Source organism: Fukomys damarensis, unplaced genomic scaffold (assembly GCF_012274545.1).
Source record: "Fukomys damarensis isolate Sample0158 unplaced genomic scaffold, DMR_v1.0_HiC HiC_scaffold_16, whole genome shotgun sequence".
Classification (NCBI taxonomy): domain Eukaryota; kingdom Metazoa; phylum Chordata; class Mammalia; order Rodentia; family Bathyergidae; genus Fukomys; species Fukomys damarensis.
The window spans coordinates 85,735,045-85,752,093 of NW_022900928.1; the positions used below are offsets into that span (position 1 = coordinate 85,735,045).

The following is a 17,049-nucleotide window of genomic DNA, read 5'->3' on the forward strand; positions in this document are numbered from 1 at the left end:
CGCTGCACGCAGCCGGGGCCCTGGCGGAGGGGCCGGCCTTCCTGGCCGGGGTTGTTCACCTGGGGTGGAATATTCCCTGCAAACACCGACACAGCGGGAGCTTCATTTCCCATGCCACAGGATGGTGTGGGTTGTCCCGAGCAATAATTTTGTTTAACCATCAGAGTGTATTAATCTGTGCTAGGAATGCACCTTAGTTTTTAGTCCGTGGTAGAAATGCACCTCAGTTTGGCATTTTGAGGCCAATCTTCAAAACTTCCTTTCTTAAAGGAAAGCAGCGCCGAGCCTGGAAAAAGGAAATAACCAGTGATCCTAACTTAGACGCATGGAGCGGTGGACATAAACATTTCACAGAAGTGGGTGGTAGAGAAGGCATTATGGAATGCTGATGGCCTTCCAAAGGCTTGTCGGTGTCTGTGTCACTAAACCTCCTTCTTTAGGTCCTTTTCTTTCTTTTTCTTTTTTTGGGGGGTGGGGTTTACAGGCGTGTACCACCATACCTAGCTCCTTAGGTGCTTTTCTACTCTAACTTCAGGTTGCAGAGACTTACATACAGCTTTGAGTTTAAAGAGTTAAAATCCTTGAGTGATCAAAATGAGCACTTGAGACTGACTTTTTCTAGTGTTTGTCATTTCCATTTTTTTTCTCCCTATCCACTCTTGCCTCTCCTTCCTGCTCTTCGTTTTAGGGTTTTGGCTTTTGCAGGAGATTTGAACCCAGTGTTACTTGAAATGGGGAACAAGCTGAATTCCAACCATATTTGCTCACCTAGATGTCAAATCTTAAGCGTACTTAAGAATGCCCTTGGCAAATGGTTTAATGTGAAATAGCGTGTTTTCTAAAAAGGTCAGAGCCAGGGCATCTGTTTTGTACGTTTTGCAAATGTGGATTAATAGAGTACCATACCATGAGCATCTATTATGTGTTAGGCACTGGACCAGGTGTCAGAAGGAGGAAGGGGCCCCTCCATGGTAGGAAAAGGAGCACACCTGAGCAAGGAAGAGTGCAGGTGGTAAATGCTGAACAAGAACATGCTTTTCCACTGGGATTCATAGAAGACCCCACTGAATTGTCACAAAGTAGGTGTCATTTCAGTTTAGTCTTGAGATAAGCAAAAGAGAGATTATCTTCACATGAAATGTACATGCTAGAACTTGACATTTGTGTATGTGGGATACATGAGGATGTTCACTGTATCTGGAGTGTGCGATAAATCAGGCTGGAGATACCGGGAGCGTGAGCTTGGGAAAAAGCTCTAGGACTCGAGCTAAAAAGTGAGAAGATGAAAACAGAAAACCAAGACTATTGTTTCAGGAGGTTGTCATGAAAAGGAAGCAGAGTAGGGGCCTGAGGAAGAGGAAAGGTTAGCTAGGGCCTTGCAGTGAGCATGAGTGTGTTGTGTAACGGTGGGGCTGGTAGCATGGATGTGTGAAGCCAAAGGTGCTTGGGATTAAGAGAAGGAAGCCAAGAAGGCCCCTGTTACAGATGTGGCTTGCATAGCACCTAAGGCAGTTTCAGGACTGATCTGGGTTCGCCTGCCCAGTGCCTGGTCCACTGTGTTCTTCCAGTGTATTTTTGCCTGGCTAACACCTGTGATTCTTCAGCTTGCGAGTCTGAGGATTCCATTCAGGAGTCTCTTCCTTTCTCTAGTGATGATGAAACTACTCCAATCCCAAGGTAGTGGCCCAGGAGGAGTGACCTGCATGGCCTGGTCTCAGCAGCAGCTGCTGTGTCTTAGTCTGTCCTTCTGTCTGTCTTGAAGACCTGATAGCTGGTAGCTGTCTCATAGTAGCCTCTGTTGCTTCGACAATAAATCAGGATGTGCTGCTTTTTATTGTCCCCAAATGTTTCATTGGCATATTATTCAGAGTAAAAGATTAATTCTCCATAGAGCCTATGATGTATTTTTATTAAAATGTTCTGTCACTTCCAGTGATTATTCACATAAACCAGATTTATTTTATAAAAACATAAATATAAAATACTGATATAAATATAAAATATTTTATAAAAACATAAATCACATTTACTTTAATTGTGTGTTTTTTTAAAGGTTATTCAGCTTCTTAAAGCTGGAAAAGCCAAAGAAGTATCCTACAATGCTCTCGCCTCACACATAATTTCAGAGGATGGGGACAACCCGGAGGTTGGAGAAGCTCGGGAAGTCTTTGACCTACCTGTTGTAAAGGTGAGTAGGAAATCTGATTCTTTTTTTTTAAGCAAAACATTTATTGGTACATTTTGGATATCATAATGTTAACACTCATCATAGGGAATTTGTACCTGTACATGATATATCTTGCTTCTTTTTTTCCCATTCCCCTTCCTCTCTTTGACCCCTCTTCCCCTTCTTATTTACAAAAGCTTTGTTTCCATTTTTCCTTCTATTCTTTTTTTTTCTTGTCCCATCTTGCCTTCTCTTCCTCCCTCCCTCCCTTATCCCCCCTTCTTATTTGAACATTTTCTTCCTGTTTCCCTATATCTGTTATACATTTTGGTCCTTATTTCCATTTTTGGTTTCTCACATCAGAGAATGTGATATTTATACATGTGTGTGTGATTTATCTCACTTAAGGTTATGATTGCAAAGTGCATCCATTTAGCTGGAAATATCTGAAGCTCATCCTTCTTTATGGCCTAGTAGTACTCTATTGCATATTTAAAAAACCTACATCTTTATCCATTCAGCAGTTGATGGGCATTTGGACTGTTTCCAAGATTTAGCTATTAACAAGCTTTGCTGCTAAAAACATGGGTGTGCATATATCACTGTGGTATGAGGCTTTTAATTCTTTCGGAAAGATACAAGAAGGGCTGGGCCAAGGATTTAGCTTAGTAGTTCTGCCACCTGCCTTGCAAGTGCAAGGTCCTGAGTTTGATCCTGGGTAGCAAAAAAAAAAAAAAAAAAAAAAAATTTTTTTTTGGGTAACAAAAAAAAAAAAAAAAAAAAAAGATACAAGAAGGGAATACCTGGGTCAAATGAAACTTCTAGTTTTAGGTTTTTGAGGACTCTCCACACTGATTTCCACAGTGGCTGCACCAGTCTATACTTTCACCAATAGTGGAGAAACGTTCCTTTTCCCCCACAAATACTGCCAGGATTTGTTATTGGTGGATTTCTTGATAGCAACCATTCTTTCTAGAGTGAAATGGAGTCTCAGTGTTGTTTTAGTTTGTGTTTCTCGAATGACCAGTGATGTTGAACATTTTTTCATATGTTTATTTGCCATTTTTATTTCTTCATCTGAGAAGTGTGTATTTTTGATGCCCATTTTTAGATTGGGTCTTAAATTTGTGGGGTGGCTCTGATTTTTTTGTACTGGGGATTAACCTTGCTCTTGTAAGGCAGACAGCAGAACCACTGAGCTAAAATCCCTGGCCCAGCTCTGATTTTTTTTGAGTTTTTTAATATATTCTAGATAATAGTCCTTTGAGGAACAGCTGGCAAAAATTTTTCACACTCTGGGTTGTCTCTTTTCTCTGTTGGTGGTTTCTCTTGTGCAAAAGCTTTTTGATAAGAAGTCCCATTTGTCAATTCTTTGTGATATTTCCTGTGTGATTGGGGTTTTGTTCAAAAGTCTTTGCCTACACAGATATCTTCAAGTGTTCTACCTATTCTTCAAGCAGATTTAGTGTTTTTTTTTTTTTTTGGTGCTGGGGATAAAACATTTTCTGTTTTAATGTTTAGATCTTTGGTCCATTTCGATTTTATTTATTTTTATTTATTTTTTTGGTACTGGGGATTGAACTCAGGACCTTGAGCTGGCAAGGCAGGCAGCAGAACCACTGAGCTAAATCCCTGGCCCATTTTGATTTTAGATTAGGGCATGGTGAAAGATATGGGCCTAGTTTTAATCTTGACCATATGGTGGAAAACCAGTTTTTCCAGCACCATTTATTAAAGAGGCTGTTTTTCTTCCAGTGAAAGTGTTTGGCTCCTTTGTCAAAGATAAAGTGGCTCAGTATGTCTGGAGTTGTTTCTGCATCTTCTAATCTTTTCTATTGATCCTTGGGTTGTTTTCTTTGCCATTATCATGCTATTCTTATCACAGTAGCTTTGTGGTATAATTTGAAGTCAGGGATTGTGATGCCCCTGCCTTGATTTTGTAGCACAGAATTGCTTTTGCTCTTCTGGTTCCAAATGAATTTTAGGATTATTTTTCTTAATTTTGTGAGATAGGCTATTGGTATTTTGATTGGGATTACATTAAATCTGTATAAGAATTTTGGAGGTATGGCCGTTTCATTATATTGGTTATTCCTAACCAAGAGTAAGGGTTATCTTTCCATTTTCTGATATCCTCTTTGATTTCTTTCAGAGCACTGAAGTTTTTCATGCAAAGTTCTTTTCCTTTGTTAGATTGATTCCTCTGTATTTCATTTCTTTGGATGCTATTGTGAAAGGTGGTGTTTCCCTAATTTCTCTTTCAGTGAGTTTGTTGTTCATGTACAGGAAGGCTATTGATTTTTGAGTGTTGACTTTGTATCTAGCTACAGGACTGAATTTGTTTATTAAATCTAGAAGTTTTTTGGTGGAGCTTTTGGGGTCTTGCAAGTCTGATATTATATCCTTGCATCATGTGTCTTGAAGCAATATGGTGGCATTTTAGTGTAGTTCTTTACAGGGTTTGTTAAACTTCGGCTGTAAAGGAAGTTTGCCAGATGAGAAAATCCCTTACTATCTTGGTAACTACCTCATCTCCAGCCTTTGAGTTCATCATGTGGGAGCATCTGTCTGATGTGACAGGGTTTCTGTGTACTTGATTCTGGGTCAGTTATTGTGTCTGCTGCAGGCTAGCATGGGTACAGGCTGTCTCTGCCTGGAAACTCTAAGCCAGGAAACTTGTGTTAGGAGTGGGTCTGTTGCTGGGAATCAGATGGTGTTGGGGGTCACACTGTGGGAAGGTGTAAATGATCCCGAAAGCAGGCTAAGGCCTGTCAAGTGTAGTGCCTGCGACAGGACTGCTTTCCTTCCCCTTGGTGGCAAGTGGTCCTGATTCCAGCTGAGCAGCTGAAGGGAGTCTGTTCCACTTTACTATGCTGGTTAACTACTCTGACAAGGATCACAGTGGCCATTAGTCACACTTTTCCTGGTGGCTGTCCACTCTACCCTCCTACCTGACTCGTGGGTAGTTTATTAGTAATGTGGCTGGTGGGTGAGTTCCAGAGACTGTTGCTCTATTGTGGCCAGTTAGTAACCGCTGTTAATGTGTGTTTTAAGGTTGGTTAGTTGTGTCATGTGGGCTGATCCTTCAGTTTTCTCTGTCCCATCCAAGTGCTAACCAGACCAAACACCTTCCCAGATCTGGCGTGTTCAGGGTGGGATAGCCCTGGGCCCACCAGTTTTGTTTGTAAACTGCTCATGTTGTATTCATTAATTTTTTGTACCTATTGTTTTTTTCTCTTGATACTGTTAAATGCTGTGCCTTAAACAAGTCAGTTTTACAGCTCCTGTGGTTTAAATAAATGACTGCCTTTGTGTCAGATAGGGTAGAGGACACCAGTATCCAGGGCCTAACACTGCTTTGCAGGTTTAGGAATTTGATTTTGGTTTTTTGAGACAGGGTCTTACTATGTATTTGAGACTGACTATGTATTTGAAACTCACTGTGTAGCCCAGGCTGGTCTGGAACTCACAGCAATCCTCTTGCCTCAGCCTCCCAAGTGCTGGGATTGTAGGTGTGCGCCACCACACCCGGTTTAGGAATTTGACTTTTGAAAACAAACAAGTAAGTAAGTGGATCTGCCAGGAGAAGCTTCTCAAACCGAACTCTGAAGAGACTGCTGCCCAAGCCTGAGTGGCTGTTCTTTGTGGTGGTAGACATTGGTGAGCTCTGCGCTTAGTACATATTTCAGCACAGTCATGCAGACTTTTGTGTTCAGGCCTTTGGTGGAGTCCTTGCTGGTCCACATGATGCCACTGGGAGCCAGGGCACCCCCTTCTTTCCTGTCTGTATGTCAGTACTTTGCCCTCTCCACAAACTTCTCTGGCCTAGCGTGGTGCCTAGTGGTGAAAGTGATCTTGCATTCTTATGCAGAGTTCATTGAAAAGTGGTTCGGCCGGCCATTTGGGCTTAGGTTGCTGCTGCCAGACCTGCTATAACAGGGCTTCTTAACCCTGTTGACTCCACATTCCCTTTTTGGAATAAATACTTTGTGGTACCCCCTTCAGTATCCAGAAATGAAACTTGTGTGAGATAACTTGCCACATACCTAAAAATACATATAGTAGGGACTGAGGGTGTTAGCTCAGTGGTAGAGTAGTGCTTGGCATGCATGAAGCCCACCCTGGGTTCAGTCCCCAGCACTGAAACACACACACACATTTACTGACTACTCTGGAATATAAAGTAGGAACGAAAGGAAACTAAACAGTAAGTATGGATTTCACTAACAGAGTATTTGGGCTCAGGCATGTGAGAGGTCAGAGTGTAATTGCTGGATGCTGCTATCTGTAGATTGCTGAATGTGCCTGTTGCCTGTACAGGTAGAGAGACCCACAGGTGGAGTGGCCAGCAGGGAGTTGACATTGCAGCATGGCCATCAGTCCTTGGTGGAGCTGTGAGCTGCCCAGAGCCTTTGGCTCTTACAGTGTACACAGTACTGCATTCTGGGGAAGTCACTTTACCAGTCAGGCTACACAGCAGTGCCCAGGTGGTGCCCAGGCAGTGCTACAGTGGTCACTTAGCTTCTGCAGGGGTACCCTTCTGCCAGTCACATCCACATGCATATTTCATCTCTGTCTCAGTCTCCAGCCCACTTGGTTTTGAGGGTAACAGGGCTTTTCAGAGCCGGTCCTGCAGCTGGCAATTCTGAGCAGTTCTGGGAGACCTCTCTTTCCTAGGCCTGTCTTCCTGGGCTCTTGCTGCTGGTGGTAGAGTCTGAATTCTGCAGGCTGAGGCTGAGGCCTGGCTTTTTCAGGGTGTAGTCCTTGGCCCTTTCCCTGATACAGTCTGACATTGCATTTTACAAAGAAGGCATTATTACACAAATTGACAGTCTGTCATTTACATATTTGAATTTTATAGATGTTTAAAGCTCAATTTTGTAGGCACCAAAATTTCTAAAATAATTTTAAAATTTGTATTAATGTGCCTTTGCAGTACATGATTACATTCATCATGAGTTAGTATACATTCATAACACAAAACTTTTTTTTTTTTTTTTGGTTTTGAGACGGGGTCACTCTGTGCAGTTGTGGCTGACCTTAAACCTACTATGTAGGCCATGCTGGCCTTGAAATCAAAGCAATCCTTGCCTTCCAACTACTGGAATCAGGTGTGTGCTACCACACTTGGCTCTAAATTTTTAACAAACATTTTTTCCTCAATGGCTTTAACATCATTGGAAATACTATTTTGATAATACTGATTAGTAGTGGGCTTATTTTGTATACTGCTCCTTTTGTTTTTTTATTTTTTGAGATAGGGTCTTCTTTTGTAATTCAGGCTGGCCTTGAACTCAAGGCAGCCTCCTGCCTCAGTCTCCCAAGTGGTGGGATTATAGGTGTGCACCACCAGCCTTGGCTCTAAATTGCTTTTTATTACTTTGCTTTTATTCTTCTCTTTTTGCTTTATCAATGTGTCCTACTTCTTAACTCTGCATTATTCTGCCTGGACACACCTAACAGAGGGCCTCAGGGTAGTTGTCCTTGCTGGGACTCACAGTAGCTACACAACAGCAGATTTTTTACACTGGCAAAGGTTGCTACAGCCCCAGGAAAGCTCTCCAGGGTGTGATGCAGGTATAAGTTTCCAGATTGCTCTGTCCTAAAGTGGCCGCGGTGCACACCTGTGCTCACCATTGCCCCTTCCCACTAAGCAGAAGGAGCCCTGCTTTTCCCCAGTTCACCTTCCTGCAATGCCTGACCCCAGTGCTGAAGCCTTCCTGGGTTGCAGGCAAGGACAGTTATAGGGCCTCCTCCCTTAGAGCTCAGTCATGGTCACAGACTCCATGGGTCCTCGGTGTTGCTAGCTAGAGCAAAGCCTGGCCCATATGAGGATGTTCTGAATTCAGAGAATCCAAAGCTGCACAGGTTAGTGGTGCTGGCCCAGTACTTAAATTTAACTAGAATGTCTCCAGAATTATCAAAAATTGGGAGGATACAGTGGACAAAGAAAATGGCTAGGAACATTGAGAAGCTTTCTTTTGGATTTGCTGCACCTTATACTATATGTTAGTTAGAACCTGTGGTAACATTACAAAATGATCAAAAAATTATTGCAAGTGCAACCAGTCTGTTTTATTTTGTAAAATATTTGACATGCCTATGCTGTTATAGGACATAAGCCTCTTTCTTGTGCTGAAATGTAGTAGTTGTCACCTAAACAGTGAAGTAGGGGTCCTCTGTTGCCCGAAACTCGTGTAAGGCATATTTGATAAAAATAGTTTGGAGATCATTAACTGGAATGTAAATTGCATGAAAGAGATGGACTTTTCTTGTTATTTTGCACTTTGCACCAGTTCTGCATGACACATTCAACATAAATATTTGATGATTGTGCCCAGTGGCTGGGTCACAAGTGTGTGTGTGTGTATGTGTTTTATTTGACAGAAGTTCTGGAGGTTAACTGGCTAAAAGGGCTATTATTACACAGTATTTTTAGACTGTAACTTTTACAAATAGACCTATTAAGGTAATGATTTGTGTCATTTAAAAAATTAAATATAGAAATAAAAAATGATAATTTTCTAAGACTACAAAGTACCAAAAAAGGTTGTAATTAACCTGTTTTATAATTAATGTGAGTTTTGGAATTCATAGGATTACTAAGCAGTTAGAAATAAGTTTTGTATTTTGTAACCACTGTATCTCCTTGACTTTACTGAATCAAATGATGTAAACTTGGGCTTGGTTTAACTCAGGACTCTGGAAGGTGTGTGTTGGGGCTGATTGTACCCCAGCTGTGCCTCTGGTGGCTGGTGGGATGGGCAGCAGTCCCACCTCGGCAGGAGGTCAGCAGTAGTAAGTGTGTTAACCTACATTTTAAAAAATGTCTGTGCATGATAATTGTAAAAAATATGATAGATTCCACTGTAGAATTTGGGATTTTCAACATGCGCGGTGATAACTGATCTTTGTGTATTGGTACTATCTGAATGCTTATGCTTATGTCTGGAACACTTTTTGATTTAATGTTTTTCTTTTCCAGCCTTCCTGGGTGATCTTGTCCGTGCAGTGTGGAACTCTTCTTCCGTATCCTTTTCTGACATATGGGCAGAGGGAAAGGGTAACTCTTGAGTTTAAGACTGAAGTGACAATCACCGAGTGAAACATGGATGTAGAAGTTAGACACAGCTGTCTACTCTGCACTCTCTATCCCTACATTCTCTGTCCTGTATCAGGCATTATGTACCGGATCCTTGTCATTACCCGTGTCAAGAGGGTCACAGCTGTGACCAGCAGCTCTAGCCAGGACCAGGAGGCATGAGTTCTAGTTCTTTTCAACCTTTGTGGAATCTAGTTAGACAAAATATTTCTAGACTTCTAAGTCTATAGAAACCAAATTGTGAACATTTGAAGAGCACACTGGAGAATATGAGAGGAAAATGTTTAGTTTTGTGGCGTGCATTGTTTTCTTGTTGATTATACTGGATGGAAGTATGGAAGGTTGATTAAATTTGTATGTCCGTTCAGCCCTGGCCGTGGGATCAGCCCTGACACTAGAATGGTGATGAAGGTCTCATCCTTCCTGTTCTGGAGGGATTTCTTGATATGCTCACATGCGTGTTTGTCAGGTAGCATTTCTGCATGTGGTGCATGCATGCAGTGCATGCATGTGGTGCTGCTCCAGGCTCTATGTCAGGAACAAGCTATTCTGCAGCCTGCTGATTACTTTTCTAGGCCTGCTGGCTTCTGTTTCACTCTGAAAGGATGAAGCCTCATTGGAGATACACTCGGAGCAGAGCCTGAGTGTGGATGTTGCTCCTTTTAAGAATAACTGATATGCAGTTATGGTGTTGAGATTTTAGACTTGGGCAAGAGATTATGTCATTCATCCTATTTTATTTTATAACTGTGCCAGGCAGTGCCTTTAAAAGCACTTAGCTACCTATTGAATCAGGGCAAACAGAAGGAATTTTATTATGATGAAATTTTTATAGAAGAACTCAGAATACACCCTTTTGTTTGTGTTTTTACAGTACTAGGGATCAAACTTAGGACCATGTGCTTGTGAGGCAGGTGCAGTGCCATTGAGCTAAATCTCTGGCTCGGACACACCTTTTTAAAAGCACTTCTTGGAGGAGAGAAAACCTTAGCAAACCTAGCTCAGGAACTGTGTAATAGTCACTCATAGTCTGAAGAGTTGAAAGTCATCAGCTCCTCGTAGTGATAATTTTTATTTTATTTTATTTTTTTATAAGCTTGGGTGGCGGGGGAGGACAGGGAGGAGATTGGGTATTTTTGAACATAAGTGGCTTATTTTCCTATTCTGGACTGTTTACTTTCCACACCAAGCCTCCCTCAGAAGCAGTGGCCTTATGGCCATCAGAGGCCTGGGGGGCCAGGAGGGGCCAGCAGAGCACCCTGAGGTTAGGTCTGTGGAAGTAGAAACCCCTAATCTGATTCAGGAAGGGAAAACAGATTTTGGAGAAGGGGACTGCAGGTATCATATTGGGGTCTTCAGAGTTTATGATAGTCGGAGAAGATAGATATTTAGAAGATTTGTCTGACTACTCAAGTAGGAAACTTTTTAAAAATCACAACACAACTTGGCTCTATGCTGTTCTGAATTCACCTGTCTCAGGAGGTGTGGCTTCCTGTAGGGAAAGAGAAATATCGTTTTAACTGTTTTGAATTCTGGCTACTCTACATTGCTCCAGGACAGTCATTGTGTTTGCTGGAATGGATTCTAAAGGGCAGGAGCAGGGAGATAGGTCCTGTCTGCCTTCTGTGTGGCTGTGCTGTCCATGTTGCTGGTGTGATGAGCTCAGCAGCTCACCTAAGAGGGTCAACTGGAAGGGTCTGGGGATTGTTTCTAATTCCTGTGTGTGAAGGGCAGTCTGGGCTGTGAGCTGTCTCTTCTGACATCACAAGGATGGTGGTGAGAATGGAGCCAGCACTTGGGCTCTTAGGTAGTGAGTTTTATACTGTGCTGTGCAGGTGATGCCATCAGGGTTTCATTCAAAAAAAAGTTAGATATTGTTTGCTTTTAGAGCAGTTGCAATGCCCGTGTGTGAATGTGTGTGTCTGAATGTATGGTGCACTACTTCTGAGGTCCAAATGTTTCCCCCTTGAGTGTCCTGTGCCCATTTTATTTATGATGTAAGTGGAGAGACTGGATTTTAGAATGTAATTCACTGAAGATTGCTCAAATTTCTTCTGTTGTGTGAAGCTGTGTTTATTCCAGTCCACTCTGCACTCTCCTTTGGTCATTTTTAGTGTCTCTCTTTGCTAGAAGGACTGAGTGGGAGGTAGAGGTAGGCACTGTCCAGTGGGCTGTGGGTCCTATCTGTTAGTGAAGTTCAGGCTGCTCTGTATTCATTGTGATCTTAATGACTATAAAACAGAGTAAATGGTTTTTCTCCAGAGTCGTGTCAGATTTTTTTTGGAGTCACTGCCTGCCTTTCTCAGGTAAGCATGGTTACAGTTACTTCTGTTTACACATGACAGCATTCATTTATGTTATTGGGTTATTGATCTATTTGTTAACCAGTTTTATACAATCCAACCATATATTCTTTGTGAATGTCTGACACAATTAAGTACTCATTACTTTTTTTTTTTTTTTTGGTACCAGGGATTGAATTTAGGACCTTGAGCTTGTGAGGCAGGCAGTGGAACCACTGAGCTAAATCCCTGGACCTGTTCATGTTACTTTTAAGAATTAAAGTTTTAAATGAGTGTAAGAGATTTTTATAATTTAAAGGAATTACAAAGACTTAAAACTTGAATATGAAAACATTTGAAATGAAAATATAAGGAAAATTTAGTTAAAACTAGTCAAAATTTTTTTAAAATCTGAATTTTGGTTCTGATCAGTAAGAAAATAATAGTAAAACCTAGGCAGACAAGTCAGAAAAGTGAATTTACAAGCTTATAAAAAGGAATTGTATATAAGCACGACAAAACATTTGGTAACACTTTCTAATCCAAGACATGACAGACTTTAATGGCGGTAAGACAAGAGTATTTACTTATCAGATCCATAAGAATCCTGTTGGTGGGATGCTGAAGAGGGAGAGACCACCTGTTTTGCCAGTTGCTGGCAGAAGGGTGACTTAGAATACTCATTGTATACCCTCCACTCCCTTACATTAGACCCTAGAAAAAGCATAGGTCAGACTAATGTATGAAGATGTTCATAGCATTATAAGAGGGTAATTGGAAAAAAAATCGGGTCACTGTTGTTGAAGAAACCTGTGTATACTTATACACAGTGGGTTAGATACTTAGGCATTTTTCAGTTGTGGTTTATGAAAATATATAAAGACATGGGAGATGATTTCAAGTGAAAAAAGGCAGGCTACATCATAGGTATGTACAATATTACATCAACCATTAGAAAATAGGGTTGAAGTATCTGAAAGGGGGCAGAATGTTCATAGTGTTAATTCTGGGTAGTGGAAGAAGTACATATTTAATGCTTATTTATTTTATTTTGTCCTCCTAACCCCCAGCAAAACCTAGTACCAAAAACAATCAAGTTGGGATTGTTAAACTCATTTCAGAAGTATACAGGATAGTCTATCTGGTTAGAATGTGTGTCATCAGATAGGAAGAAGTGTTCGGACAAGGGCAGTCATCCCCTGCGCCTGTGGTCTCAGTCCTGGCTTGTCCTTTGGTGCTTGTGACATCCTGGAAACTAGTGGAGCTGGGACAGAATCTGACTGTGGTCCCACTCCATCCATGCACTTTTGTGCTAGAGGACTAGGGAACAAGGTAATGTTTAATTACCGTGGTTAGTTACTAGCCAGACTCGGCCTTTAACACAAATGTTACTAGTCTGAATGACTGCTCCTTTGTCCAGTGAGGTTTGCCATGGTTACTGTGTTCTTATTTCTTTTATCAATTACGGAAATTTTTTGAGACTATCAAATCCTCTCTTTTTGTTCCTTCTGCATCAATTTGATGCAGATTCTTTTTTTTTGAGTTGGAGTCTTGCTATGTAGCTCAGACTGGCCTCGAACTCAATGGTGATTCTCCTGCCTTGGCCTTCTGAGTGCTGAGGTTACAGTGCGACCGTGCCTGGCTATTGATGCAGATTCTGAAAAGAGCGAATTACCTCCTTTTTTCCTTCTGAATAGGAATTTTGGATTTGTATTTTTCACTTAAAAAAAAAATCTGGTATAAACGTATATTTACATGATGAAGATTTTAAAGTTGTCCAAAGTGAAGATCTTTAGTGCTGGGGATTTAGCTCAGTGCACACGCTGCCTACCTTACAGCGCAAGGACCTGAGTTTGATCCCTGTACCAAAAAAAAAAAAAAAAAGATCTTTAAATGCTAGGTGCTATAATTTTATTGTTTTCCTTATATTTCTCTCTATGTCCCAAATATGTAATCAGCATATCAGAAAATTTTTTCAAATGAAAACACGTTACCACTATTTATGCATAAACAGAGTATACTTTGGCTGCAGTGTATACTTTTCATTTACTTCTTGCATTGATTGGATTTCTGGGGTCCCGATACTCAGAGCCTAGTGCTCAGAAAAGGTTCTGATTCGGTGAGAAGGCATAGGGAAGCAGCCGTGTTGAGTTGGTCTGCACTGGGGATCCCTGGGGGGCCTTTGTCAGAGTTGGGGTCACAGGACATAGTTTAACATAATTTGGGGAAATCAGAAACCCAAATGTGTGTGAGAATAAGATGATTATATATTGTGTGTGAGTGTAAGATGATTATATATTTGGGTTTAGAGCTTGGGAACACTTTCAGAAAGAACAGATAGTTATGTTCATCAAAGGCTGTACTAGTGCTTTAGAAAACCTGTTAATGGTGACACATTCTGTGTGATGTGCTGAGGGGGCATAGGTGTACACATGAGCTAGAAAGGAGGGCATCTGCCTGGCTCAAGGCGAGGTGGGCCTTGACTGCAGGCCTGGAAGATAGCACATTCAGAGTACAAAGGGACAAGAGCATTGCGCACTGAGTAGGGTTGAAGGGGAGATTGGGTATAGTCAGGAGGCCACCTATGAGGAGCCAGATTCAGAAGCAAGGTTGTGTGTCTGGTGGAGAAGGAAGATCTGGTCAGGGAGGCAGGGTGGGCGGAGACTAGAGAGCCGTGGAACCAGGTGAATGGCTTTGGACTTGGTGAAGAAACTGCTTAATTTTTTTTTAACATTTAGTTCTGGAGTATAGATGTTTAGATTATAGATGTATAGGATCAAAGTCATTTTTGATCATTGTGCTAAAACTGGCCTGGGAGCTGTGAGTGTGTCAGAGTTTAGGGTAGAAGTCAGAATTTTGGCACTGGGTAGAGTCATAGTCTTCTGGACTTGAGATGAAGATTTGGGACCAGGTTGTCTTAACACAACACAGAACCTAGCAGCAGAGGTGACTCACAGGTCCCATGGTGTAGAACTACCATGATTCCGGGACAGAGGCTGTGCCACATCCTGGTTCCTGCCTTACTGTGGGGACTGGGAGCCAGAGCTCTGCTGGGCTTGCAGATGGAGCTCCCACCTGAGGAGGTGGCAGTGTCACTGGTGGAAATAGAAGAGCCTGGTTGGTAATGTGGGTCAGAAATTTGGAGTTCCTGGTGGATTTAGGCTGTTCAGATGCAGGGACTTGGGGATGCACAGCTAAAGGGAATTCTTGCAGCACGGTAGGGCGAGAGCAGGTGACAACTGGGAGAGCCCCAGGTGATGTGCATGCTGAGGAGATTCAGGATAGAGACCTGGAAAATGAGTGGAGAGGAGCCTGGAGAGTGGCGTATTATTTGTAGAAGTCAAAATGAAGTTTGACTCTGTGGTTTTTATTGTTCTTGCTAGGAAGTTGCATGTCTGAGCCAAAGGTTTAGAGCATACATTTGTAGCAGAGTTGTGTGTGGTTTTCTGTTCCCAATTCTGTCAGTGGCCCGGGAGCGGGGAAGAAACATGATGAAAGTGAGGCAGGAGTGTTGATTAGCTCCTTGAGCAACGTGTATGTGCAGGGGTCTGAGTAGGGCTTGGGTCTTGGCAGAGAAGACACCAGTATAGGCCACGTGGGCAGGAGCAGTGAGTCCACAGAGAAGCAAGGGCAAGGAAGCGTGGCCAGCAAGCACAGATGTCTAGAGTTTCTTAGTGGGGCAGTAAGATTCCATGGGTATCCTAGGGATGGTCCTGCTCTTGATGAACAGCAGAGGTTCTGCTCACTGACTTTCAGAGAAAGGTTGAGTTTTATCTGGTGCTAATCTTGGCCAAGGCAGTGGATGGGTCTGTGGTGGACAGTGGAAATTTAAAATAGCAAGATCTCTGACAGCAGATTCATAGGTAAGAAAAATCAGGCTTCAAAATCAACTGATCTTTATGGGTCACTCACTGGACTTGTTACATACAGCTCATCATTTATGGTGATGAATTGAAATCCCCTGTATGTCATGGGGTAGCATGAAAAGCACTTTTTTGGGGGGCTGTAACAGGGGATTGAACTTGGGACCTTGCACTTGTGAGGCAGGCAGCAGAACCACTGAGCTGAATCCCCGGCCCTAAAAAGTACTTCTTAAAGTTCAGAAAGGTTCTTTAAGGATAGGGAAAGAGCTTATTTGATAGTAGTTTGCACGAAGAAACCCTGGAAATGGTTAGTGTAAGAAAAGTACACAGGGAGCACTAATACTTTGTGGTTGCTAAAAATGTTAATTTGGTTTTAGACATATTAATGAATATGTATACAGTGTCAGCTAAGGGACCTGGGTTCAACAAGCCTCTGAAAGTACTTCCTTTGCAACAGGGACTAAGCAAAGTGGCACACGTTCATTACCATGCAGTTTCCCTCAGTAGTCACACAGGCCAGATGAGGCCAGGTGTGTGAACAAATGTGGTTACATTGAAAAGCGCAATGACGTGAGTCGGCATCAGGAATAGACACAGCAGGAGGGAGAAGTTGCAGTGGTCTGCACCCTGAAACCCCTGTGCACACGCCAGGCAGGACCCACCTTACTGAAAGACTGTTTGCTTGGTGGTTCACAGTGACCTCTGTCTTTTCCCGTCAGGGTGTTGATACATGCTGGAGCTCTTTGTTGGAGTCTTCCAGAGCTCTCCCAGGGAGAGGTAGGGAAGGGAGCTTGTGCCAGCAGAAGTTGGGAAGCACAGACACCATCTGCCTTCTTCTGAGCCGGTATTGATGCAGGCTGGGGCCTCTGTTGTAATGTGCTGGGTAGGTTTCGGGGAATAGGTTGAGAGTTTAATGGAGAGCTTGGCCTGGTCATGACTCAAAATGTGGAAGCCTAAAAATGAAAATCCTTTCCGTTCTCTATTTCAATCAACAAATATTTTTTGACTGCCTACCCATGTGCCTTGCACTGTACTAGGTTTTGTGAAAGATAACAGGGAGTTTAGGACATAATTCTTACACAGGACCCTAGTCTTTAATAAGTAGTTTGTTGTACCTGATCATTAAGATGGGACCAGGAAAAAAATCATGTCAGCTAGAATCCAGGCCTGATCTGGGGTTGGTGAGACCAGGAGGAGGAGGAGGGTGCTTCTAATTGGTTGTAGGAAACCTTTATTCTTGGGGCAGTAGAAGGAATTCTGGTCCCCTGTTCCTTGATGTGTAGAGTGCAGTAAAGGGAGGCCGTTCTAGAGGGTTGGGGGATCCAGGGTTCTGCATGCTTGCTGGGGGTGTAGTGGTATGATGCCTGAACTAGATCTCAGAGGAGGAGCCAAGGGCTGAGCAGAGCCTGCAAGCATGCAAGATTAGCATGTCTGACGGAACATCATCTCCATGCGGCTGTGGTTCAGGGTGCCTGAGGGAGCAGCACTCAGCAGTAGGAGCCAGACAGGCTGGAGGCCTTGGCACCATGTCCTGGGATTTCAGTACTGGGATTGCAGCTGAACATGGTGAGGAGATGGCAGAGTATTGTAACCAATGTAATAAGATTGGTGTTTTAGAAAGTTGGCATTAAAAAG

General features: G+C 42.5%; 1 protein-coding gene across 2 annotated transcripts in view; it reads left to right on the top strand.

Moving 5' to 3' along the window:
- Positions 1–11,526: 11,526 nt before the first annotated feature.
- Paxip1 (PAX interacting protein 1) overlaps positions 11,527–17,049 on the top strand; it is a 38,982-nt gene continuing 33,459 nt past the window's right edge. Inside the window, exons 1-2 of one of the 2 annotated variants that reach the window (XM_019210358.2) lie at positions 11,527–11,575; positions 16,134–16,297. In XM_019210358.2, the coding sequence (XP_019065903.1) occupies positions 16,265–16,297 (33 nt within the window). In that variant the 5' untranslated portion in view covers positions 11,527–11,575; positions 16,134–16,264. Of the gene's footprint in view, positions 11,576–16,133; positions 16,298–16,958; positions 16,981–17,049 lie in introns of those variants that run through there. The other variant, XM_019210359.2, reaches the window with a different exon arrangement.